Source organism: Solanum lycopersicum, chromosome 1 (assembly GCF_036512215.1).
Source record: "Solanum lycopersicum chromosome 1, SLM_r2.1".
In the NCBI taxonomy this organism is placed as follows: Eukaryota; Viridiplantae; Streptophyta; class Magnoliopsida; order Solanales; family Solanaceae; genus Solanum; species Solanum lycopersicum.
In genome coordinates this window covers 88,371,724-88,397,430 of record NC_090800.1, presented here as the reverse complement: position 1 = coordinate 88,397,430, position 25,707 = coordinate 88,371,724, and the positions used below count along the sequence as shown (strand labels likewise).

The 25,707-nt window shown below is 35.2% G+C and overlaps 3 protein-coding genes across 7 annotated transcripts; 1 reads left to right on the top strand and 2 right to left on the bottom strand.

The window, feature by feature from the left end:
* Nucleotides 1-821: 821 nt before the first annotated feature.
* LOC101260384 (uncharacterized protein At4g06598) lies at nt 822-14,133 on the top strand. Of its 3 annotated transcripts, none has more exons than XR_003243910.2 (6): nt 822-1,044; nt 3,421-4,164; nt 4,816-4,891; nt 4,995-5,121; nt 7,777-8,189; nt 13,498-14,133. XR_003243910.2 is itself a non-coding variant. In XM_026027708.2 (6 exons), the coding sequence occupies exons 2-5, from the start codon at nt 3,440-3,442 to the stop codon at nt 12,024-12,026; spliced, it is 966 nt and encodes a 321-aa protein (XP_025883493.1). In that variant the 5' UTR covers nt 822-1,044; nt 3,421-3,439; the 3' UTR covers nt 12,027-12,064; nt 13,498-14,133. The 3 variants fall into 3 exon arrangements, 2 of the variants coding, with proteins under 2 accessions (XP_025883493.1, XP_025883492.1); XM_026027708.2 differs by lacking the exon at nt 7,777-8,189 and adding an exon at nt 11,989-12,064; XM_026027707.2 differs by lacking the exon at nt 7,777-8,189.
* Nucleotides 14,134-14,447: 314 nt separating this feature from the next.
* On the bottom strand, nt 14,448-17,894 carry LOC101260090 (COBRA-like protein 6). 3 transcript variants are annotated; one of them, XR_739056.4, is made up of 6 exons: nt 16,389-17,454; nt 16,159-16,315; nt 15,644-15,915; nt 15,463-15,540; nt 14,658-14,817; nt 14,448-14,584 (listed from the first exon to the last, which is right to left on the bottom strand). XR_739056.4 is itself a non-coding variant. In XM_010316324.4 (6 exons), exons 1-6 carry the CDS (start codon nt 17,773-17,775, stop codon nt 15,257-15,259), a joined length of 1,368 nt encoding a protein of 455 aa, XP_010314626.1. In that variant the 5' UTR covers nt 17,776-17,894; the 3' UTR covers nt 15,177-15,256. The 3 variants fall into 3 exon arrangements, 2 of the variants coding, with proteins under 2 accessions (XP_010314626.1, XP_019067347.1); XM_010316324.4 differs by lacking the exons at nt 14,448-14,584; nt 14,658-14,817 and adding exons at nt 17,491-17,570; nt 17,655-17,894 and having other exon boundaries at nt 15,177-15,540; nt 16,389-16,842; XM_019211802.3 differs by lacking the exons at nt 14,448-14,584; nt 14,658-14,817 and having other exon boundaries at nt 15,177-15,540.
* An 845-nt stretch (nt 17,895-18,739) lies between these two features.
* Nucleotides 18,740-25,275, bottom strand: LOC101247564 (ubiquitin-like domain-containing CTD phosphatase). The gene is made up of 6 exons (XM_004230422.5): nt 24,904-25,275; nt 22,045-22,189; nt 19,813-19,927; nt 19,672-19,735; nt 19,391-19,556; nt 18,740-19,250 (listed from the first exon to the last, which is right to left on the bottom strand). The coding sequence occupies exons 1-6, from the start codon at nt 25,167-25,169 to the stop codon at nt 19,014-19,016; spliced, it is 993 nt and encodes a 330-aa protein (XP_004230470.1). The 5' UTR covers nt 25,170-25,275; the 3' UTR covers nt 18,740-19,013.
* Nucleotides 25,276-25,707: the final 432 nt, after the last annotated feature.

Genomic DNA, 25,707 nt, shown 5'->3' with positions numbered 1-25,707 from the left:
ATGTCCTATAAAAAAGGAAATAAACTGTTGTATATTTATATCTTAAACTGGAATATTTTGGGAATTTGTTCATTGCCCAATTTAAAAAATAAATTATAAAAATATACATATTTCATTAGTTAGTAAGAACAATTATTTTTTTACATTATAAAAAAGGCTTGTTATTGAGGACTATAATGTGGGACTGTCACAATGAGCTGTATGAATTCTGTCACATACCACTTGTTGGGTGACTTACTAATTATCAATATAGTACTACTAATGACCTATCCTCATATCATAACAAATAATTGTCACAAATATTAAGTACAAAAATTACATTTTACTTGAAAAAGAAAAAAACTGGAGTTGGAAAACCAGTGCCACGTCAAATTGTCTTCCTAAAATAAACTTCCAAAAATTAAATAATGATTTTTTTTGATGAAAGCGTTTATTACTTATAAAATATATTTTTATTAAAAAGGAAATACAAAATACCTACACTCGTTTATTACTTATTAAATTTTGTGAATAATGAATTTTAAAGTATATAAGCAAAAGTAAAATATTTTGCTTTTGGTCTAAGTTCATTCTTATTTTGACATGATGATAGTTAACAATACTCTTAATGAAGTTTTTAAAGTTTATTTTAAAAATTAATATGTATATATTTAATTAAGTTGTAAAAATTGATTAAATTAGTATTAAGATAAATGAAATATTTATGATAAATAAAATTTATAAATAATTAAAAAATATCAAATAAATTAGAACGATACGAGTACGAGTAAGAGGGCTATTTCGCAAATATGATAAAGTATTGTGGCAGGGACTTTAGAAATAAGAAAAGCAATAAAACAGCTCATTTTGGACAGTATCCCTTTTCAACGTGATACGTCAACGAGAAAGAAGAAGATTTGTCAAGAAAAAGAGAAGAAGAAGAAGAGAAGATTCCAACAAGATATATAGAATATCGATATATATCTTAGAAGCGAAGAAATCTGAGGTTTCGTAATTTGATTGAATCTCTGAAATCACATTGCAATATCTTCATTATCAATCAAGGTGAGCATTTCTTCATCGGAAAAATTAAAATATCTTCCGAGTTTTGTTAATTACCTTCTTCTTTTTTGTTTCTAGTAATATGATTTGAAGTTGTTTGGTTGATTGTTATGAAAGAAGAAAAATTTGGATTGATTTTTTGATTTTTTTTTGTCGCGTTCCTGTTTTGGAGTGAGTAATTGGATTTATTTGTCTTAGATATGAAAAATTGATCAGACCTAGCGAGACTATTGTATGAGATTTGTGGAACAGTTTTTTTTTTTTTCTTTTGATGTTTCTGATTTTCTAATAATTTTCTTTTGATTTAATAGGAGAAAGGATAAAGAAATATTCAATATATACTAATTGTACCCAGTTACACTTTAGAAGTTTACATAACGTAAGCGTCCGTTAATGCTACTTATATGAAAAAAATATATGGAAAGCAAGTTTTGATTTTCACTCGGTAGAGATTTGATGATCAATTTGGGAACTAAGGTTGGCTAATTGTGGTATAGTCTGTTTGTAGAGGAAGATTTTTGCTAGAAGTGTCTGCAGAGATATTGCGGTCACGGTTTCTAGCCTTTTGATTGTTCAAATTGATGTAAAGATGGAGTTTTTCAGAATGCCTATGGAAAATAGATAAAGTTGCGAAGGCTAATTTAGTTTGGTGTTGCTGTAACATAATCAGTTGTTTGTGTGCACATTCTCACAGTTAAAATTGGGGAAAAGAGCTTAACTTTGCGCCCCACCTGGCCATTTCATTTCCAGGTGGAAGATATCAATAAGGGCATCTGCAGCCCAGATTTTTCATTTCCACTTCTCAAAATTAGAATTAAATCACCTCTTACGTAGCATGTTCCGAGGTACATCATACAATGATTATACAAGAAGGAGCAGAGCATATGTGAAAAGCCCCTAGCCAAATATATGATTAATGGAGCCTCTTCTCTTCCGAAAAGAGATAACAATAATTTCCAATCTTTTTTTTGCTTCCTTCCCAGAATCCTCGAGATAAATTTGCTTTACCCAACTAACTGCCTTCCAGCCTGAGAAGCATACCTTTAACTGATTTATAAAAACAACTTGCTTTTAACCTAATCTTGTATGTTGTTTGAGTCATGTTTAGGAAGAGAATATTTTAATAATTGTCAATATCGATCAAATGATGTGAACAAACTAAGGGGTGTCTGAATGAAGTCCAATCAAAAGTTGTTCAGTTTCTTCTGATTTCATGTCCCAAGTGTTAGTCACTAGTAGAAGGATCCGGATAAGCTAAAATTAGCGCTTCTTTCTTTCCACCTAAGTAAAACTGAGGAAAAGTATAGCTGTGTGTTAAAGCACAAGGAAACAATTTTGTTCCTTTTGATGCTATTTTTTTTTCCGCTGATAATATTGTTGTGGTTCCTAATATGTGGTGCTAGTTGTTGGGTGTGTCTATGGGGGAGGTCCAAGGTCTTTGTCTCATTTCCTGCATAAAATAACTTTGCGGATTGGATAGCCTAAATTTGAATGCATCAAATCGCTTTTAGTTAAAGAGCTGCAGGAAACATAATGATTCTGAACAGCTTTTGGATTCTCTCACACTCCATGAGCCGCACATCACATACCCAGTGTAATCCCACAAGTAGGGTCTGGGAGGGTAGTGGTGTGTACAAGCCTGCCTTTACCTTTGGAGGTAGAGAGCGTGTCTCCGATGGACCCTCAGCTCAAGTAAAAGCAAATCAAAGCAATTCAAAAACCACACATCACATCCTCCTCCTTTAAAAACATAAAAAATTAAAAACAAAGAGTGATGCAAGAAAGAGCTTCCTCCCTGGATGGTTATAAAATAAAAATAACAAAGAGCTTCCTCCCTGGAGCATTCCTGTATATTTTTGGAGCCCATCACTATTTGCAATCTCCAATGAGAAAGAGAGAAGCCTTTGTTCCCCTTCGTTGCATTCTTGGTGATAAGTGTGCTCCTTCTTCGCCTTCATTTGAAATTTATGGATGATGCAAATTGATACATCTGGCCAGATGAACAGGGCCGGTACCTGCAAGAGTAACAGGGAAAATTCCTTGTATACCCAAAATATTAACCTGGTACTTTAGGCAGGCGGGATTTTTTCCAGCAAGATCATAGTTTCTTTGACTTTGATTTTATCCCACTGTTGGGGACTGTTATTATTGGTCATAATTCATATAGTTAATATGTTCAGAATGTCTTTATTGCCTTTTATTGCGTCATCTCCCTTTAGTTTTATGTTTGAATTCAGACTCATATTGATTGGAGTAGGAAGTGTTGGGATTTGGTCATGATACTTAGCTTGCTAAATAATGAGATCATGTTTATCAAGGGCTATTATATTTTTGAAGGTATACTTATCCCACTGGTACATATCTTTTTTTTCCTTACAGGGATCTTGTGTGCTTTTCAATGGCGAATTCCAAAGGGCCATGTACCATGAGAAATATGATGTACAATGGGAAGAGCTCTTTACTTCCACCGAAAAGCCCCTTTCCTAGTATGGCCCCATCATATGTCGATTATGTTCCTAGTTCTGCTTTCAACCAAAAGGGCATTCAGAAACCCAGAGAAGGAAATTCACACCATCAGCGTACTTCCTCTGAAAGCTGTATTATAGAGGAGCAACCGTCTTGGTTGGATGATCTTCTTAATGAGCCAGAAACTCCCGTGCGCAGAGGCAGCCATCGACGTTCATCTAGTGACTCCTTTGCATATTTTGATTCTGTTAATGCTGCAAACTTGGATTACACAGCTCAAGTTGATAACAAGTTCAGAAATATGCCTCCTATCCCTTCCTGGGGGTCTCAAGACTTCGATTATTACAAAGATGCTCGACAAGCTGCTTCTTTTGTCGACCAAAACTCCTCAATCCGACGCAAGAATAGGGAAAATGATGTATCTTCAACTACAGTATCACATCTCCGCAGCCTTTCCTCTCCTGGGGAAGATCTCCGTATTCAGAGATCTGGATCACCATGCCTCCTACAAGACGGAGAGAGGCCTAGATCTGCAGGAAGTGACAAGCAAGATGTAGCAGAATCTGGCCCTCCTTATCCAAAAGGGTCTGCAGAAAAAAAAGATTCTTCTCAGAATAAAAGTTCTTCATCAGAAACTGACACAAAACGCGCGAAACAGTAAGTTCAAAGCACTCTGCCACCACCCACCCTTTTCTTAAAAGAAAGTTTGGGAAGGCAGAAGGGAATATGTTTGTTAATTTGATATTTGCTTGACAACTTAGTTCAAGATAACTGTACTATTTGATCAGAAAATTTTCTTTTTGTGGATAACCGAGATATTCCCGAGAGCTGTGGCGTATGGTTTGAAACTTGATGGATAATGGGCGTGTGGCACTCTCTACCCTTCTCCACTTAAATACCCAATTTTGTCCGCGGATGGGTCCCATGATGGCCTTTTTTATTCCATTTATGTTCCAAGTCCATCAGTAAATCGTTTACGGTGGGTGCCTGGGTGGGTAAACTGGAGGAGATCCATGTGGTTAGACTAACTGGCCGAGAAGGTTAGCAAGGTTCCTTCTATGGCGAAGTAAGAGATCTTTTACTATAGTGGGTCTTAGCCTTTTATCATCTTAACACGTAGAGTGGCTTTATCTAAGTTGAAATGGAGCCTTTCTTATTTAGCCGTAAATCTAGTCATGATCCAAACTGCCCTTTGTATTAATGTATCTTAGTATCTCTCAAAATGTTATTTTAGCATTTTATGTGGAAGTGCCCCCCCCCCCCTCCAAATATGAATTTTATTAACACAAAATGTGTCATAATATATAGGCAATTTGCTCAGCGGTCACGTGTCAGAAAGCTTCAATATATAGCGGAATTGGAAAGAAATGTACAAGCTTTGCAGGCATGTATTAGTTGAACTTTGAAATACATACACTGGTACCTGGACATGAAAGGGATGTTCCATTTTGGTAACTTGTTAATTTGATTAGTTGTTGTGATTTCAGGCTGAAGGTTCTGAAGTTTCTGCTGAGCTTGAATTCCTTAACCAGCAAAATCTTATCCTCAGCATGGAGAATAAAGCCCTAAAGCAGCGCTTAGAAAATTTAGCTCAGGAACAGCTCATAAAGTATTGTAAGTTTCTTTATCTGTTATACTGAATTATTCTACTTGTTTCTAGAGCTTGTAGTCTTGGACTATTTTGATAAAGTTGATTATGCAGCAGGTCTTGTGAGTCCAAACCTTACATAGAGAGGAGTTAGATTTATCTGAAATAAGGATTATATAATTGATTTTTCATGGTGAATAAAACAACTGAAAGTGAGTGAGTATTGGTTCAAGTGAGCTGGGAAAGTGGACACTGTTTTCCTGAAACTAAAACAAAACTTTTTGAGTAATGTTCAATTCGATTAACAAAATAGCGGTCTCGAGGGAAAATGGGGACAATTACTGGTCATCCCATATACATCAATTCTTGGTAAGAAGATGGAATGATCTGGTTGTAGTCAAGTATTGTGGCCTATCGGTGAGTGAAAACCATGGAAAACCAGGGTGAAATTCCAGCAGAGACAAAGTGCTTGGTGATTTCGTCAGTACTTAAACTGGTGGGAGGTAGCAAGCACCCGATGAAATAAGGAAGGTGTGCGCGGCAGGTGGCCCTGACACTGTGACTTCTTAGAAATGAAATGATCTTGCTGATAATCTGAAAGTTTTTTGATCCAATAAATATGAGAAAAATTGCCTTATCTTCCAGATGTTTGGAAAACTAGAATTGTCTTCCCTGGTACCCCGTTCTACTAAAATTATTTGAAATGTTTTATATCACTTCAAAAGGCATAAAAGTACCCTTCACTATTAAGGTTGTCTTCGTCTCTTAGCACTGAAATAAAATTGTATTTGTTAGTCTAAATGATGCTGCTTGTTGCGACTTGATCCCTTATGATCTCATTTTTAAGATGGACAATCTAATACGTGATCCCTTATGATCTCCTTTTTAGATGGACAATTTAACTAAGGCGAAAGTTTCTTTGGTGGTGGTGGGGGTGAGTAGTAGTACTCTTTTTTATGCATTTGGATGACCTTAATGTGAACAGGTCCATATTTTCTGCTTCAAGCGTTCAAATTTGCTTACCTTTCAAAATCAACTCTAGGGGTGGAATTGTTATTTACCTCTTGAGCAATGGTAGCATACATACCGATTAATATGAATGATCGGATGACTTTTATGGAGCATGATTTTGTTGTTTAGCTGATTTTTGTTGCATCTACCTTTTGCGCTTTTTTGGTAAAACGGAAAGTTACTTAGGCAAATAAAGAAAGAGAAACAATGTGGTCGAATTTGCAACTACAGAATTGCTAAATAATTGATCTATTTTTCAAGTCCCACTTTCTTTCCTTGATTCCAAGACTTGGAGTAAACTGCCTTAGTTGAATTTAACTAATTTGAACATGGGAAATGTTTTGTTTCTTTTTTTTTTCTTTGAGAAGGTAACATTTTTTGTATAACTATTTGCTGCATAAAAAATACAGCTATCCTACTTACAAGGAAATATATGAAGATGTACTAAGCTATAACCTACTTATAAAGATCCTAGAACATCAATAAAAGATTCCATTTCCATGTCTTCCATAGATTCATGTTTACACCAACAATAGAAAAGGGCTAGGCAATAAATCTTAAGTTTCTGATAGAGCTGTGATTGTCTTCAAAACAACTTTGATTTCTCTCTTTCCAGACTGTCCACCAAATGCAAGCAAGGATAAACTTCCATCTTTCTTTGTGTTCTGACTGAAAGCTATATTTGTTCCAGTTCTCCAGCACTTCAAGTGTATCTCTTGGCATCACCCACATGATCCCTTTTAAATTAAGGAAAATCCTCCAAAGTTGTCCAGTTAACTTGCAGTGTAAAAAAAGATGGTTGATTGTCTCTAATTCTTCTCTTTCACATATACTTTTTGTTCTTTGCCGCAATCTCTCATAATTGTACACATACGACACCATGACTTCACTTTATCAATCATCAAAACTACTTTATTTGATCTCCTACTTTCCAACATTTTCCCCCTTTTTGATGATGATAACCAAAAATTTATTACACATCAAGACTATTTGTTAGTCATCAAAACTACAACTCTTTGTGATCCATTAAAACTACAAACTTCATGTTTTCTCATTTCCCAACAATTTCCCCCTTTTTGATTATGACAAACTATGCATATGTGATGATGACAAACTATGCATATGTCTATCCACATTATATAATTTCCCCCTTTTGGCATCATTGAAAACCAATAACCAAAGAACCCGAATGACATTCAATGAATGCAATATCATTTTTAACTAATAGCCACTTGGACAACACTTTCAAGTACACTTTTTCTAACAAAATGGTTAGTTAATCTGAGGATATTAGTCATCTTAAACTCATACACAATTAAGATCTTCAATGAGAAACGAAATAAACAAATATGTACCAGTTTATGCCCTTAATAAAAAACATATGATATCATGAGTATGAGACAGACATAAGCACATCAAAGAATCAAAGAGTCTAAAATTTGAGGATAAGAATTGGGACAAAGATTACTAAAGTGAGGAAGAAAGGGATGTTTACTGCCATTAATAAATTTTTTTCAGCATGCCCATTGTGCACCAACTCCTTTGTTCTGATTAGTTTTCTTAAAAAATGAAATTTCATCAAAAGAAACATGAGGTACATCATCAATTTTTTTATTTTCATTCCTCCATGAATTTTTTTAATTTGCCTTTTTCTTGATGATATTTTGAAGGAGTACCAACTACAAGAGAGTCACCACATTTTAGTGCACAAAGAGATGTTTATCAATAATGAAAGCAAACAACAATTTATTTTTGTAAGAATTGTTCCCCTGAGAGATAGACAGGTTATACACTTGGAATGGATGAAATATCAATTTGGAGTTTGTGAACCTGGTTCAGAAGTGAGAGTTAAAGCAAGGTTCCCCTGAAATAAAGCATGAATGATTTGAAGACTGAGATTTTCATCATTGGAGCAGTTTGAGATTGAACGATGCTTATTGTCAAAGAGGGTTCTTGGTGATTTTTAAGAAAGTTGAATCTTTGATGATTGATCAGGTTCATTAGTGCTTATGTTTGACCCAAACTCAGGAAATTCATGCATTGAAAAAGGATGGCACATACCTGTGTATTACAGAGAAACCAGGTTCCCTTTTTTTGTGTTTCTCCATGATTTACTTGATGGTGTTAGCAAAGAGTAGAGATAACATCCGCAGACTTTCTAAACATTGTTTGAGATGTGACTGGAGTGTGTACCTGTTACAGTACGAGGTTGAGTTAGCAGATATTCATTGTATAATTACTCAAGCGTAAGATTATTCGTTTACTAGCCAATTATTAAAGGAAATCATGATAATGCATCAACTTGTTTCGATAAGACCATGCTTTGACTGATTTTTCTCAAGTTTTTCATATTCAAGGCCTTCACGAGAATGTCGCATCATCATATTCTCCCAGATCAAATGAATCTCAAGCTGATTCATAGAGAACCAACCCTTGTCAATTTTCAATACCTTCCAATGAATAACAAGGACCATGTTCACACAACGAAGTTCCCCCTAAAGGTGTACCATACTCTTACTGTCCCGATTGCTCTATTATTCCCCAAATCTCCAGAACCATAGATTAGTAGTAATTCATGTTGCAGGTGGATCAATGATTGTTAGATGTGAACCAGGTTCTTATGCAGTGTTCCCTATCTTTGCATCATCAAAGATGTTTGATATCATGTCACTTTCTTCAAAAAAAAATTTATCTTGTCTCTTTCATTTTTCTCATCCTTTTCAAGGAATAAACTGCCTCCTTGAAAATCAAAGAGCGAGAGGAAATTTTCTACCATTTTTCCTGTTTGGAGCATGCACTATTCATGTACCAAGTTGGCCTTTTCCCTCTCACCTTCACCTGAAACACTAGTCAAAGATTAGTCTTGGGAACCCAGATCAGCTTGGGCCCCTTTATGTGAGTAAAAGGATGAATAAGATTTCTTCTAGCCCATAAAGACAAATAAGAAAACCTTTTATTTGGAGCATTTTTTTTGAAACCAGGTTCTTAGACGTTTCAATCTTTTCCTTTTTGGTGAATTTAACATTTTCCTGAAAAGTCTCAAATAAAGATTTACATTGATTCTTTAAATGACCTGAGTTTCCACAGTGAGTGCATAAACTTTTAGACATGTGAATAGTGTGTGATACAAGATTATTCTGTTTTTTAAAACCTATCCCACTTCGACTAGTGGTTTGCCTTTCTTGAATCTGAGTTAAAATTTCAGAGGACCTGGTCCATCTAAGATTTCGTTCCAGATCCAGTTTGGTATGATCAAGATTTTCTTGTAGCAACATATTCCTTTCTGTTAAAGCTTGACAATTTATGGTTAACAATTTTATTGTTTCTTCTAGAGCTAATTGAAGTTCACTAGCAGAGTTTTTGCCCTTGTTACTTAACTCTGAGATTTTAATCTATTCTTTTAATTTGTTTTGAAGAAAGTGATTGTGTTTCTCAAGATTGTTATTGACTTCTCTTAAAGATGCATAGTTTTCCATCATTTGTTCTCTTTCAAACATGATTGACTGATATGCATCTATAAGAGTACTCAATAAGGACTCTAGTTCCTTTTTAGAATATGATTCAATATTTACTTTGATGTGATGAAAACTTACCTTGCTTTGTTTGTCATCTTCTTCATCATCTTCAAAATCTGTTTCAGCAATGAGTGCATTTGATTGTTCTATTGCAAATAGTGACTGATTTTCGAACCCTCCATCCTCAAATTCTTCTTTTGATAAGTCCCCCATAGCGGCAAAGGCTCTTTTCGTTGAAAGATCCGCTTCTTGGTTGGTCATTCTTCTGTTTGTGGGAATGTACTTATCATTCTTGATTTCCTTTTCTTTTTACGAACTATTCCTTTTTTCTCTAAAGCTTTTAATGGACAAAACTTGACAAAGTGATCCGAACTTCCACACTTGTGACATGCTTGATCTATTGGATTTTCTGTGATTTTTTGAGAGTTCATTCTGTGGAACACTTGTCCCTTTTTTAACATTCTTGAGAACCTTTTGATCATTAACACAATGTTTTCGTCCTCAAGATTTTTTGGTGTTGTGCCTGTAAGAACCATGTTCTTCTCCTTTCTTTTGCCTTCAATATCCTTTTCTTGTTTTTTCTTGAGTTCATAGGTCATGAGATGTCCGATGAGTTCATCCATAGCTAACTTATCTAGATCACGGGCTTCAGTAATGGCTTCTACTTTGCTTTCCCTAGATTCTAGAAGAACACTCAAAAGTTTTCTGACTGCCTTCTCATTGGGAATTATTTCACCTAGTGAGTGGATTTCATTAATGATAGCAGTGAACCTGGTGTGCATCTCTTGGATTGTTTACCTTCTGCCATTTGAAACAGTTCGTATTGTCTGTTCAAGTTATCAATTTTAGACTTCTTTAACTGAGTTGTTCCTTCATGCGCAGTTTGGAAAGTTTCCCATATTGCTTTTGCATCTTGATATGATGATATTCGATTATATTCATCTGGACCTATTCCGCATATCAAGATCTTTTTTGCTTTAGCATTGTTCTGAATTGCAAGTTTATCTGCAATATTCCATTCTTTCCTATCTTTTGGTACTTGAGTGGTTCCATCAATTCCATTCTTCATGGGTATGGTTGGACCTTCCAACACGACTCCCTATAGGTCTGGATTTTCTCCTAGTAAATGATCCATCATGCGAATCTTCCACCATCCATAATACTTTCCATTAAACGGTGGTGGTCGAGTTTGAGAAGCTCCTTCTTGTGGTGTAGGTGGTGCAGCCATTGATCCTTTTCAAGATGTTAGTCTTTTAATGAAAAGATTTATCGTGAAAACCTTCCTAACTCAAGGAAGGGAAAAACCACACCGAAGATGTACATTAATTCAAGATTTACAACTCAGTTAATCAATGAATCTAACTCTAAACTTCTATCCTTTTCGATTAACTATAATCGAAAACTCTCCACTTAACAAGAAGTCAAACTCGCTTCTTGTTTACAAAAGCTCTCAACTCTTCTTAACTCTAACCACCCAAGAAGTCAAACCCACTTCTTATTTACAACTCTCACAACCTCTCTCCCAAGAAGTCAAACCCACTTCTTGTTTACAACTCTCACAACCTCTCTCCCAAGAAGTCAAATTCATTTCTTGTTACAATTTTCTCAAGACTCAACTCACAAGAAGTCAAACCCACTTCTTGTTACAAATCTAGGAATTATGACAACTTAATAATAAACCTAGAACAAATCAACAAAGACTAATAACCCTAGACTTTAATTGATCAAACTTTAATATCCAATAGTTCTGAGTGGAACATGTTTCGTGAACCTGGTCCTTATGTTGTTGTGATGAAAATGAACCTAGTCCTTGCGTTTATGTGACAAAGGCCTGCGTTTTTCCTCCAGAAAATTTTGCTCTCAAGATGATATATTTCGTGAATATGCAATACCTATCGTTTTGGCTTTGCTGGAAAAATTCTCTCGATTTTTGTGATTGCAAAGACGCTTTTTTCCTTCAACTTCTTGATCCTTTTATAGATATGATTTGCCTTCAACTTCTACAAGGAAAGGAATTACAAATCTTTTTCCTTCTTGAACTTGTCTATATTTACTTCATTCCTTATTTGACTTGAATTGTAACTTCTGTATTTCTTTCCTTCTTTGACTTGTATTGCTACTTTTTCATTTCTTTCCTTATTTATTTATTTCCATATTTGTTTCTTTCTTTACAATTCTACACTTTTTCTTCTTTGCCCCAATCTCTCATAATTGTACACATACGACACCATGACTTCACTTTATCAATCATCAAAACTACTTTATTTGATCTCCTACTTCCCAACATTCTTGATTCCCATACCACCATACTTTTTGCTGGTGATCGCTGACTTCCATTTGACCAAATGTATTTTCCTGGTATCGCAGTTGCCTTGTCAGAGGAAGTTTCTTCTGAGAGCATCTAATCCACCATGTTCGTTGGAACACGAAAAATGGGCATCATGTAAGTTGGTAATGCATCCAGCACACTGTTAAATGTTAATCAAGATTAATCTACCCCCAAGGATAAGTATTGACTCTTCCAGTTAGTCAATTTTTTCTCTCACTTCTCTACGACTCCATTCCGGATATTTTTGGAATTGCTTTTGGCACCAAGGGGCATTTTAAGATAAGTGGTTGGCAGAACACTGGTTCCTCCCAGAATATTAGCCAAGTTGTGAATGTCAGGGACCTCGTAAACGGGATATAGGAAACTCTTGTTCTAGTTAATGTGGAGCCCAGATATAGCCTCAAAAAAGAATGAAAATCACCCTCAAAAATTTAATTTGTCCTCGGTTAGCTCTGCAGAAAACCAAAGTATCATCAGCGTATTGTAAATGAGCAATTTCAAGGTTATTGCCGGCCCTTGAATCTACTCTAAAGCCTGTTATCCAGCTATTTGATTGGGCGGTTTTCATCATATCATTTAAACTCTCCATGGCAATGATGAATAAAAAAGGGGACAATGGGTCCCCTTGCCTTAGTCGTCTCTGAGAAGAGAAGAATCCAGTAGGTGAGCCATTAAATAGGATTGAGAACTTGATGGTGCTGATGCAATAGCATATCCAATTGGCCCATTTTTCTCCAAACCCCATTTTCATCATACTCCTGAATAGGAAAATCCAGTTCATGTGGTCAAAAGCCTTTTGTATATCTAGTTTGCAAAGGATACCAGGTTCTTCGTTTCTAATTCTTGAGTCAACACATTCATTGGCTATAAGAATGGCATCCATGATTTGTCTCCCTTATATAAAGGCCATTTGTTACTCATCCACCAGCTTGTGCATCACTTTTTTGAGTCTCTCAGTCAACAATTTTGAGATGATCTTGTAGATGCTGCCTATAAGACTAATAGGCCTGAAATCTTTCAATTCATTAGCTCCCACCTTCTTGGGGAGCAACGCAACATATGTAGCATTGAAGCTTCTTTCAAATATGTCTCTTTCATGGAAGTTTTGAATAGTAGCAATGACCTCAGTGTTCACTACTTCCCAACAGTGTTTGAAAAAGGCCATTGTGAAACCATCTGGGCCAGGTACTTTATCACCAGCACACGCTTGGACACTGGACCATATCTCTTGCTCTTCAAATGGACTTTGTAGCATCAGATTATCTTCTGTGGAGATGGTGGGACAAACTCTCATGTTATTATGGGGTCTCCAATCTTCTGTCTCTGCATAAAGGTTCTGATAAAAAGAGATGATCTCCTTTTTTATATCAGCCGGATTCCTTATGGATTCACCATCAATTTCTAGCAAGTCAACATTGTTGTATCTTCTGCGTGCATTAGCTGTTTTGTCAGATAGGTGGTGTTTCGGAGAAGTTGAACGTATATATAGCTAGTCGTTTATTTTAATTTGTTTCATTGAAATCTGCAACTAATAAATTTATATGCAGTGGAACATGAAGTTCTGGAAAGAGAAAGAGGAAGATTACGAGCATTGTATCAGCAACAACATCAACAGCCACAGCCACAGCAACAGAAGCCATCTCACAGCCATCGTCGCAGCACTAGTAGGGATCTCGATCAACAATTTGCAAACCTCACTCTGAAACAAAAAGAGGCTGAGCTTGATGCTGTTTCAGGACAACTCCACATTTGACCGTAAGTGTAGCTATGCCTTTAATCATGTCTTACTGACTGTCCCTCAGTTGACTTTGCCATGGAGTGACAAAAGTTCACTATTTCCATTGTGCGATATCAAGAAGAGAGGTCTTGCTTCCCGTGTGCTCACCTCCAACGGGTTTGTCTCCTTCTGTCTAAATTGATTCTAGTTCTTGTTACAAAACATGTGTCTTTTACATCAAGATTTGTTAAGCTTTTAAGTGCACCTGGTGGTCAATGCTTAAGAAAAGCATTTGTCGCAGTTGACTCACCTGAGGTGGTTAAATCCAGCATGATGTCTCATGTCTTTGTATGTTCGGAATGTTTAAATTCATCAGTGTAACATTTTCCAGCTTCTGATTTCCCTCTAATTTCATCTTCATGAACCATGTAATGTAAGTATTGATGGAGGAGCTCTTTTCTGCTTATTCCTTGTTTCTTCTTAGTGCAATAAAAACATTCTTATGGATATTAAGTTAGGCCTAGCAAACCCTATCCCCATACTACCTAATATGTGACATTTCATGTAAGTATTGCATTTTAATTAAAATCATATGGGTTTTGCATTCTAGTAGAGGGATTAATCCACCATTCAATTCAATACATACACAAGAATAAAAGGATAAAATATGGGTTATATTCCTATTGCTGTAAATCCTCGAACTAACTAGAAAAAAAACAAAATTTCAATCTTTGAATCCATACAAATAAATCATTCAATTCTCTTTCCTTTTCCCTTATCAGCAACATTCTTGTTCTCCAAGAAACAAATTCTCCTGTTGACTGCTGCAAGCTTTGATTCAACTAGCGTCGGGAGATCTTTGTCTTCTTGCTTGTGTTTCTTTTCGGGTTTCAAATTTTGAGAGTAGATATCAAGAACTTCCTTACAGGCATTCAAATTGTCAGGCCAAGTTTGCAATTCCCTATTAGGACCAGTAATAACCGTACAAACCTTGATATCGCAGAGAGTTGCAAGCTCCATTGATTTCCTCTTTATGCATTCTTTCCTCACTTGATAAGATTTGGAATTGTTTGTTTTCTTCTTCCTTTGATCTTCTTCTCCCTTCTTGCTTTGGTCTTCGTCTGCCATAGCCTTGATTCGATGTAGAGTCCTGAGAAGAATGAATATATATGTATATATACGTGTTCTGGGGGAAATTATAATTAGTATTCCTAATTTGAATAGGAAAGAAAATCAAATGCTTTTAGGAGGTTTGGTCAAAAATATGCAAAAAGTTTTGGTATGCAAGTGAAAGAAATAATAATATAGAAAAATAGAGTAATTGTAACTTTCCAAGTTTACTAACAGATGGGTCAGATCGTCTATGTCATGCTTAGTGGAATGTGTTTGTCTTTTTTTGAAACCTACCAAGTATAACCATCCAAATACAACTTAACAAATTGGATTTATTTGAAATATTGGTGTACAACTGTATTAAGTAAAATATTGAATGAGAGAGTCCTTTTAAGATTTGGTAAGACAATCTTGTGAAAATATCATACTTGCATCTATACTTCGAAGACCTCTTGTAAGAAACTATTAACACTTCATTAAAATATTGTTAATATCAAACAAAAGGAGAAAACAATGATGATAAGTATTGGAGGAGCCAAAAATTGACTAATATTTGGAAGCATTGGATATTTATCAGGTGAAGGCAAAACACACTCATAACCATTGAATGAAATCTTTCTTGGAAACATCCATCCTTCATTAAATGTGAAAATCCCTGCATCTTTATGCAGTAACAACTCACTTTGCACAACCCCACTCCTTCCTGCTTGTAGCAACATGTCATTGTAATACTTAATCCCATAAAACATCCCTGTGTCGTCTGCACCCAAAAAAAAAAGAAAAAAAGAATCGATTTAGAAGATTCATATAGCCGACTCCAGCTGAGTTTGTGTTGTGAAAGAAATGAATTGGGTATAACTTACTTATATCACCATACTGATCAAGGGGCTTGTAGTCGAAGCTGAAAACCTGCGTTATGCTTCTCAAATTTGGGTGCAGGACCACCAAGTTCCACTGGCTGTAGTTTCTAACTAGGTTTAAGTTTCTAATAGTCATCTTCACCCTCCAATATTCTCTATAACTCTGCTTTACATGCCAATGCACCTGAATTGGGCACATGTGACGTGTACACTCTAGTATTGGCGTTGGCAGTTCGTTATGGCCTAGTTGTAAAACTGGTGGCACCTCACCGCGCCTGTAGTTCCAGACACAAGACATGTTAGATGAACAAGATATAACAATCTAGTTTAATATGACTTGTTACTCGGACAGATGTTTTGGTGGAAACAAAAACCAGAGGCGGAGTCAGGATTTCAACCTTAGGATTCTAGGAAACAACCTCAATTGCTAACATATTATATACTATTACCTCCGATCTGCCTGGAACTAGTTGACTAAATAATGTACAAACACTGAGGCTAAAGAGTAAGATATTTACTTCACACATTGAGCTGCACCGCGCTGTCCCTGACAACCACAACTGCATACGGAGCAGGGCACAATTGTTTCGCTGTAGAAAGCAGACAAGGAAACACAACATGCTGGAGAAGATGATGCTCTAAACTGGGAGTAAGAACAAATCACGTCCCACGTAGCTGCAACCATTACAAAAAATTGAAAGTTACAGAATGATCATCCTATAGGATGAGTAGGAGCTATTTTACTTACCAACAGCTTGAGTCTGTCGCCGTCCTTGATCCTCATGGAACTTGGTTGGAGGGACTTTCACGGCAACACCACACGTATATCCAGGAATCCCAAGTGTGAAGTTTTCAGGCATACGAGGCCCGGATCCATCATTTGATGCACTTGCAATGATCATCTCAAAAGAAGAGACATATTTTTCAGGGTCCTGAGTCAAGGATGTCAACACTCCTCCCTTGCAGCAATTTGCGACCTGCTTATTATACGGAGCTCCAGGAAGGAGATCAAGAATCACAGGCTCTTTCAGACAACAATGTGGCAGGGTGTCTCCTTTGATTGCAGAACAATCACCTTGTTCTGTAGTTTCAGCACCCCACATTTGCCATATTACTTCCTTACCATGCCAATCCCAGCTCAACTTCCAACCAGGTTGCTCTACGTGGCGGAAAAGTTGATAGTTGAAGATGGAAACTCTAATCTGAGATAGACATACAGAACGATATGATACATAAAAGTGGAAGATAATTTTCTTATAACAAAGATTCTGTCTGGTCAATGAACAGCTTCCATCAATGAATGCTGCTAACATTTTAGGAGAATATACTTCGATAATCAATTGTATTTGTATAACATCTGGAAATAGTACTTTCTTTGGATTAAAAATAGCATCTGGAAATAACCATACTTGTACTAGGTCAAATTTTACCAAACAAGAACTTATAAAAAACATCAAATTTAACAGCTACGAACTCACTATTTTTTCATCTCAAGTTATTTTTTAAAATTCAATTATTTTACAATCCCTTTTTGATCAGCAAAAGTTTTCAAAAAAAAAAAATAGAACCCGCATCTACCCAAAATCACACAACCACCACCATTACTATAATAACAGTAAAAAAATGATAACAATCAGAAATGATGACAAAAAACACAGCACAGTGGATAATGATCCAGGCCCTCTACCACATCATAAACAATACTTATCCTAATATAATGAACAATTCAGAGGACTGTGAAGTCGTCTTATCATGCTACTGACTCTGAATCGGATTGTTAACCTTGTATTTTTTATTAATTTTCTGTTATACTATTGTTTGTTTTAATTGTAACGAAAAGGAAAACTTACGTGATGATTATTCTCAGTGCTAGTAGTCACATCCCATCGGATAGTAATATTACCCATTGGGTCCATTGGATCATAGCCATCTGCATCATAACTAAAATTAATCATCACAAAATCTCAAACACAAAAAAAATTATATAAGAAAAAAAAAACAGAAAAATACTCACAAACAACTGGATAAATAAGAAATATGAGGTCTAACACTAAGATTAGACCAAAATTAGCCATTGATCTTTGATTATTTTTTGAAAATAAATAAATAAATGAATTCGGTGGTGATTTATACATTCATAAAACTCAAAGATTTTGTTAGAACTGCCAAAATGAGAGAGGAAGATAATACACTGGATTTAGTAATAAATAAAATGAGAATGAATTTAAGGAGATGGTTTTTATTTGTTCAAAAAATAATTAAGACTATATGACTTAGTACTAAGAATGCGTATCTATAGGGTGACGTTTGAATATTATGTTACGAATTAATCTCTAATTGTACAAAATAGGTTACTGCTTTCCATTTTTGTGTCATTTATCATATTCATAATATGTGACAAATGATAATTGGTTTAACGAGATGAATGATTATAGTATATGGATTGTTACGTGAGAATCATATATTTATAGATTCATAATTTAAGGATTTTTATGTATTTACGTAAGAATACAGTGAGATTTAAACCCTTCATATCAGGGTGAGAATGTGGACAACTCTCCAACTAAGCTACGTACACCTCGCATGTCTTTTAAACTATTTAAATAATGTTATAAAATTCCAGTCTGTAACAAAGCAAACTTTCCAGAATAATCTATTTTATATCATAATCAAATGAAAGCTCATGTAGCTATATTCGTACTTCATTTCTTCAAATGGAAGTATATGGAAAAGCAAAACTACAAACTTACAGAATGCATTTACATTTATTTAGGGACAATAGCAGTTTGGTTCCTCAATTATTGATAAATTTTAATTTTTTACCCTCGTGTCTTTGTTAGACTCGAAGTCTTCTTTGAACTATATTACCGTTTAATATGAACTAGGAGCACAAGTTTAATAAAACACATGAACAACTACGTTAAATTTGTGAATATTCACGAGCATCAAATATGCACATATCAATTAATTGGAGTGAAATGTGCTAAATATATCACAAGGACTAAAATCAGAATTTAGCAATAACTGAAGGACCAAATATCCCACTTACCCATTTTTTGCACTAAGCTGGAATATGAAAGATGAAATGCGTCAAAGACAAATAAGAAGTCTGGTTTTGAGCATTGAATCAGACAATAATGTGAACAACCATGACTAATAGAACAAGTAACTTAATGATACACAAAAATCCATAATCATCCAAATACAAAATGAATTCAGCTAAATATAGACCCTTCTGCCTAATAATTAGAAGTACACATCAGAAATATTAGTTATCTCCTAGTAGACGAACGGAATGGATACATTTCTTTGATTGTCCAACGCAAATCATTTTTCTGTTGACTTCGGAAGGAGTTGCAGACGCTTAGGAATATCAGTGTTTTTTAAAACTGACTCCATCGAAGGACTCCCATCTTTTATGATCAAGAAGGCTCAAGTCATCAAGATCTGAAATGGCAAACAAATATTGAGTGAGCTTCATTAGCTCGTCATCACTGCTCCGATTAGCGTGTGCCTTTCTGAATGGCTTTATAGGCAACCCATTTTGAGGGTTCATCACAAAGTTCCTTCGTAGGTCATCAAACATTATAGTATTTTTGGGACTGTAAAACTGCACAATAATCAAGATTACATGTTAGTGTGCCAAATTACCATCTTTCAGACACTTATTCAGAATATCGACGTAACCATAATGTTTAATGCCATTAATTCATTGAAGAAGAAGCAACTAAATTTTTTTTAAAAGCCAACCTCTGGAAAATGAGCCCAAATTAGGCCTAAAGGCTTGCAGTCGAAAACTCCATAATGATCCGATTGTACTGTTATCATGGCCATATGGTCCAGCATAGCTGTAATTTTGTAGTTTGGATTATCGAGTACACCAAGTTGTTTCATTTTCACCTCAACCCACTTCATGCTGCAAAAAGAAAATGAGCAAGGCAATGCATATAGATCACAAACCTCTTTCCCAAAAAATATTATGACTTTCAAACACATCAGAGTTATCAATGGCCCTAAAAGTAAATACTCACCTGGTTGCTGACCATATCATGATGTCATATGCTGCATAAGCAGCCGAGAGAAACTCATGAAGATCTGCATGCAGTAATTGACAAAATTAAGCACAAAACAAGCTAAGGATAACTGGAAAAATGGACAAACAAGACACTTACATGGCCTCATGAGTTCGAGTGGGTTCTCTGCAGTTGACCGGTGATCAAACAAAGTATAATCAATATCCAGAACAAGCAGCTTTTTACCTTCACGACAAGGATTACGGAGCACAATCTGAATAATCACCAATATGATCATCATAAAAGGGCAAGTCACACATCATGTGTATTTTAAGCCACACATATCAGCTGTTTATTATTGAGAAAATATACTGGATGTCATTTTAAATAACTATAACTAGTTATAGTTGAATACACCAATAGCCACATCTTACCAAAAAAGCAACTTGGCTATTTTTAGAAAAATAGTTAAGAATCTGTGCACCAATAATGAATAGTCAAAATACTTTTTGGTGTTATTTTGTTTTGGTTCTTTTCTTTTCTTTTTTTCGGGTGAAGCAGGGCTGATAGTAAAAATTAAAGTAACCCAATAACAAATTAAAGCAATATCCCCATCTAATCAGAAAGAATAGCCACAGCCAGGTCCTCTAATTCTTTTACAAGTCATTTTGTATGTTGATAAAGTCTGTCTCTCTAACTCCTTCCATCATCTTCCCTACACCCACTCCACCCAAAACCTCCCAGCAACCAAATATGAAATCCCTCCCATTTCAATTCCCACACCCCATCATGTGGATTTATTTGCACTTCCTCTCTACTTCCATGGATCACCCCATTAATGTACTCACTCTCTGCTCCTTCCAACTCCCACCAGCCCCTCACCCGAGGGAAAAAAAAAAGAACCAAAACAGAATAACATCAGAAAGTATTTTGAAATATGAAAGTGATAATAATAAATTAGTCTAGCTATGTAACAACTCAAAACATTATATTGTTGAGAAGCAGAAGTTCCCATCATTTAAATATACCAAATAGAGGCAAATGAAGCAAGCCACACAATATCCTCATTATTTTCAGTCCAAAGAGTGACATTGAAGAATATATGATGATCACTTAATTTTTTGATCAAGTCAAAGCTTCATTGATAATGTCAAGGTAACTTGGCCATTTACAAGTGGAATACCAACAAGAGGAGAAACCTACAAAAAATGGTTCCCTCCAAAGACACCCAATCTCTCTTTCCAAATGACCCACATTAAAGGAAGAGTAGCAGCATTTCAAGCCTTGTGCCTTCTTCTCCTAGCTCCACTCTTCCGAATGAACATCAATTCATTCACGGATCTTGGCATTACCCAAGAAACATCGAACCGTCTAAAAGTATTCTCCGATCACCCCGTGGCTAATTCGCAATGTAATAAAATATGCTCCATGTTCTCACCCGTATCCTAACAAAGGAAACACCAGCTCAAGCAAAGAACCTTTTGTTCCTAAGATTCTCCGCCATCAAAATCACCCTTCTAGTAACGTGAAAAAGCATACGTCCCTCGGCACCTTACGTATCCAAACTGATGCATATGGAAAGTTATCATCTATCCTAACCAAAGAACTTCGCATAGAAGGACTTAACCGGAAACATATTGTTATTCCTCAACTCCCAACTCAAAGCATTGGATCTGTTGACTGGCGCACATTGCTTTTTAAGTAACTGTAGCAATCGTTGGAGCTCAGTCACCTCCCAGTCCTAAAAATTCCTCCTAAACCTCAAGTCCCAAAAAGTTCCATCACTTCCAAGTAAAAATATTTCCTGAATCGTTTCTCAACTATTAGATATACATGGTAGGTGTGCGTCGAGTTTGAATCATTCGTTGAACTGAGTCTGTTGTTGAGGTGGAAATGGGTAGAGGGATGGCACTTATACACGGACTTTAAAATTTGAGAACAGTGGATTTCCTGGTTTACAAAACAAAAGGCAAAAAAATCTAAACTTGATCAAAATTGTAAATCACTCCAAACCCAAATTTTTTGTTTTCTTTGAATAAAACAAATTTCCTCACTTCATTATCCAAGATGGTGTCCTCAAAAAAAATATCCAAGATGGTAATATAAAAAGATCCTGGATTTTAATGGAATATAATTCCGAATTATAAACTTTTGTTAACGTTATTCTTCTTTCATATTGTAGAAAGACTTCCTCTATTTCCAAATCCAACCATCATTCTTTCTGTGCATAAAAAAGAATGATCGTCTCCATAGATGTGTTCAATTAGTTTTCCAATGACGCATACAAGTAAAAACAAATAATAGTATGACATGTATCAGCCTAAAAGGTTCACAAGTTTCATGGGCATCCAATTTTCATTATAAGAATAGGGAAGTGTTAAGGGAAAAAACCTTGTGCTGTGCAATGCGCCTTCTCAACTTCTCTTTGTTGATTTCTTTATCCTTTATATCTACAGCTTCATCTTGCTCAATCTCAAAATCATCAATGATATCTGGAGATTCTACTTGATCCACAATTATATCATCTTCAACTGTCCTGCAAATCAAAATAATACTCATTTAACCCCTAAAAAGTTGAACGGTTACTCATTTCTATACTGGGTATGTTGTTTTTGTACTCATTACCCCTAATTAAAGACTGATAGTTAGTAGTTTTTTCTTCAATAAGCTCAGTTGCACTATATCGTAGCAACAAGAACTTTAAAGAAGACTTGTGGATACAGTAATGAAAATCTACTACTCTACTACTTTATCATAAATGAACTCTTCTCATAATTCAAATGTTATAAACTCAAGCAACAATGCACATACGACACACATAATAACTTATCCCTAAGGATAAAAGGAAGAGGAGAGAAAGAGAGGGAATGCAATTATAAATTGAAGAAAAATAAAGGATGTAATTTTCATATTTCAAGCATCACCAAGAACATAACATCAAACAAATTATCTAGAAAATATCAACAAAAAAAACTGAGATTGCTAGCCAACATTTGGTATGTCAACTAAACCCTGCATTAGATGTCATGTTTCAAATTGGCCATATGGTTGCATTATCCAATATCAGCTGGAGGTGATTTTTGACAATAAATGGATTAGAATCAACCATATTAAGAAATTAATGACAATAGTTATCTCTTGGTACATTGCAAAAGATAATAATCTAGACTGATGTAGGAAAGTAATTTAACCCACTTATAGGCCACATGCAAATTAAATGGTTTTTCTTTAAATTTATTATATCGATACTACTGATTGAAATACAGAATTTTGTGCTTATTTTACATAAAATGATATAAAGGATTGGTTTTAAGAATGATTTCACCATTTTTGATGTAGTATCTTTTTTAATAAATGAGTAAGTAATTTGATATATCAAGACCTAGGGCATTAGTGGCACAAACGTTCAAGTTCGGTTCCAATCCATGCAAATAGCCTGGACATCAAGCACAATATGAATGTCCCATACTGTGAATCCTTTCTACTTTATAGTTTCATATTGTGATTCTTTTCTTCTTCTTTTGAACATTTCATATTGTGATTCTTTACAATTACAATCTCCATATTATTATTCTCTCCATCTAACAATCATGTATTTCTTAGCTGTACTGCCAAACCTTATGGTAAAAAAGAGAAGGTTAGACTTGGTGCTACCAGATCTTACCTTAAGTGATCAGCAATTTGATCTATATTATATAGCACCCATGATTCTATTAGCATAATTTGACCAGAAAAAAGATAGTGTGAACTTCCTTCAGAATAAGATGCAAAAGCACGCTCTCATACCAAACCACCAAAAAAAGTTGGATTTAATTGCACATAATCTTTTGTAACAAGATAAGCATATTAAAGAAGGCTTGAAAGAAAAGCCTGTCATCTCAGCCTCCTCCTTAAATATCCTGCATCGGAAAAGGTATTCCTTTATGAAGAGACTTCCCCTCTCTAAATACCTAAAGAGAGTTGCATCTAAAGAGCCTAAAGTGATATTCTTCTCATCCAACTAAAAGAAATCAGATGGGACAACAAACGGAAAATGTTCTCATCCCTATAGCCGAACACCTTACATCAAACATGCACAAGATCAATAATTCACCTTTTATATTGAGAGTATCAACAACTTATCATAGGCAATCAAACATGGTGTGAGGCCGGAAAATTAACCTGTGAACATAACATTTATGGAACACTTACATTAAAGGAACACAAACAGAAGAAAATAACAGTCTATTTTGGTGTCCAGCGAAATCTGCAATTGTACAGCTTCGCCGAAGGGTTTCCTGGGTGTTTTCCTGGGTGTAGCCGAAAATTGTTCAAATTGGTTTGTGGATCATTAACGTGAATGTTTTCTTTAGGTTTTCTCTTTTCTTTTCTTAAATAGGTCGAGGATGACTCTTAGCTTGGATGTTGCGATAAACATAACTGTCAATATCCTTTTGAGGATTCGACTATTGCTAAATACATGGTACACCTACTTGGCCATTCAGTACTCGCCAATAACTGCCACAGGTTTATCTTTTTCTAATGTCAAATGCATTAATGCATGCAGCATCGACTTAAAAATAATGGTACGACACGGTGTCACATGTTCATATGCTATAGTGATTCATTTAGATGCAAAAATGCCAGGTACCATCTGGTTTTGGGAAAAAAGAAGTTACATTTATATCATATACAACTGATACCTATCATGCAATTTGCTCGGTGAGGAAAATAACAAGAAAAAGGAGATCTTTCTCTCTACTTGATACATCCTCTACCCAAAGTAGTTAAGAATTATTCTGATTGATGAGATCTTATTTTATTTCATTTTTCATATCCAGACTTGTTGATTGATTCAAACTACCTTATTATCTTGGCTACAAATTTAACAACAAAAGAAACTTTTCACCAATTCAGGCTGTTGGTAACAACAATTAAAATGAGGACATGCTTATAAGTTACTACTCATATTTAAAATTATACAATTTGACAATCAGCATATAAGTCTCTGCACATGCTTTAAATGAGATTAAAAAGTCAGTTACGATTTTCTCTAATCTGCCTAAGCATACCCAAGACCTTCAACAGTCATTAAATAGTATATATACTAAAAAAATTTAAAAAAAAACACATAAGAGATTGTAATTAATCATACAACTAAATCTCAATCCCAAATTAATCAGCATCGTCAATCTATACGAAAACTGTACATCCAATTCAGTACATTCGGACCCGACTTTGGGGAGAAAAAAAAAGGAGGGAAAAGCTCACCCGATCATAGTCATTTTGAAGGAGGATTTGAGAGGAATTTGAGATAGAAGAAGAGAATCATCAGCGAGTTTTGCACCAACTTTTGGGTATAGAAGCTTCTGGCGTTTAGGTAAAACATTTGTGACTTCACATATCCGTCGTTTCAACTCGCCGACGGTGTCATCGCCGCAGACTCTGACCGTGTGCTCTTTACCGCTCCATTTCACCGCCAGCGTCAACTCTTCCACCGTCATCGGGGATACCGCCGACGATGATTCCGAAGCCATTTTTTTTTTGTTACTTCTCCAATGCACTAGGTACACTTCACTGGAAAGTAAAGTATTTACGCCTCTACTTTTAAATTTAATTTTTAAAAAAAATATTCATGCCTCTTTTGCTTTTAATTTTAATTTTTTCTTTTTTATATAAAAAAAATAGAGTGAATTGCAATTTACAATGTGGAAATTAAAAAGGGGCAAATGACAGAAATCACATATTTTTAACATAAAATTATCATTTGTCCCTTATAAGTTTATAATTATAGAAATCTCTCAAATTGATGTAATAATATAAGCGCTATACATTAATCTGATACGCGAGATACAGTTTCAATTTGAATTTTCGTGTATATTGATGATTGTTCCACAAGTCGATGTTCAGTAAGATACATTACATTTTATACATGATAAACTAATCTGCGAGATATTAATCTAATGCGATTATACATTAATTTAATGCGCAAGATACATAAATTTAATGCAATGATACATTAATCTGATGCGCGAAAATGAGAGATTTTGCAAAATTTATAAAACTGATAGGGGA

Coding starts and splice junctions, on each gene's coding strand:
- LOC101260384 (XM_026027707.2), top strand. CDS start 3,440: ATGGCGAATTCCAAAGGGCCATGTACCATGAGAAATATGATGTACAAT. Junction 4,165..4,815: donor GACACAAAACGCGCGAAACA/GTAAGTTCAAAG, acceptor CATAATATATAG/GCAATTTGCTCAGCGGTCAC. Junction 4,892..4,994: donor GAAATGTACAAGCTTTGCAG/GCATGTATTAGT, acceptor TTGTGATTTCAG/GCTGAAGGTTCTGAAGTTTC.
- LOC101260090 (XM_019211802.3), bottom strand. CDS start 17,094: ATGTTTTTTATAAGTTCTTGTTTGGTAAAATTTGACCTAGTACAAGTA. Junction 16,316..16,388: donor GCGACAGACTCAAGCTGTTG/GTAAGTAAAATA, acceptor TAATGGTTGCAG/CTACGTGGGACGTGATTTGT. Junction 15,916..16,158: donor GGTGCAGCTCAATGTGTGAA/GTAAATATCTTA, acceptor CTGGAACTACAG/GCGCGGTGAGGTGCCACCAG.
- LOC101247564 (XM_004230422.5), bottom strand. CDS start 25,169: ATGGCTTCGGAATCATCGTCGGCGGTATCCCCGATGACGGTGGAAGAG. Junction 22,190..24,903: donor TTCAAAATGACTATGATCGG/GTGAGCTTTTCC, acceptor TTTGATTTGCAG/GACAGTTGAAGATGATATAA. Junction 19,557..19,671: donor ATGATATGGTCAGCAACCAG/GTGAGTATTTAC, acceptor TTCTTTTTGCAG/CATGAAGTGGGTTGAGGTGA.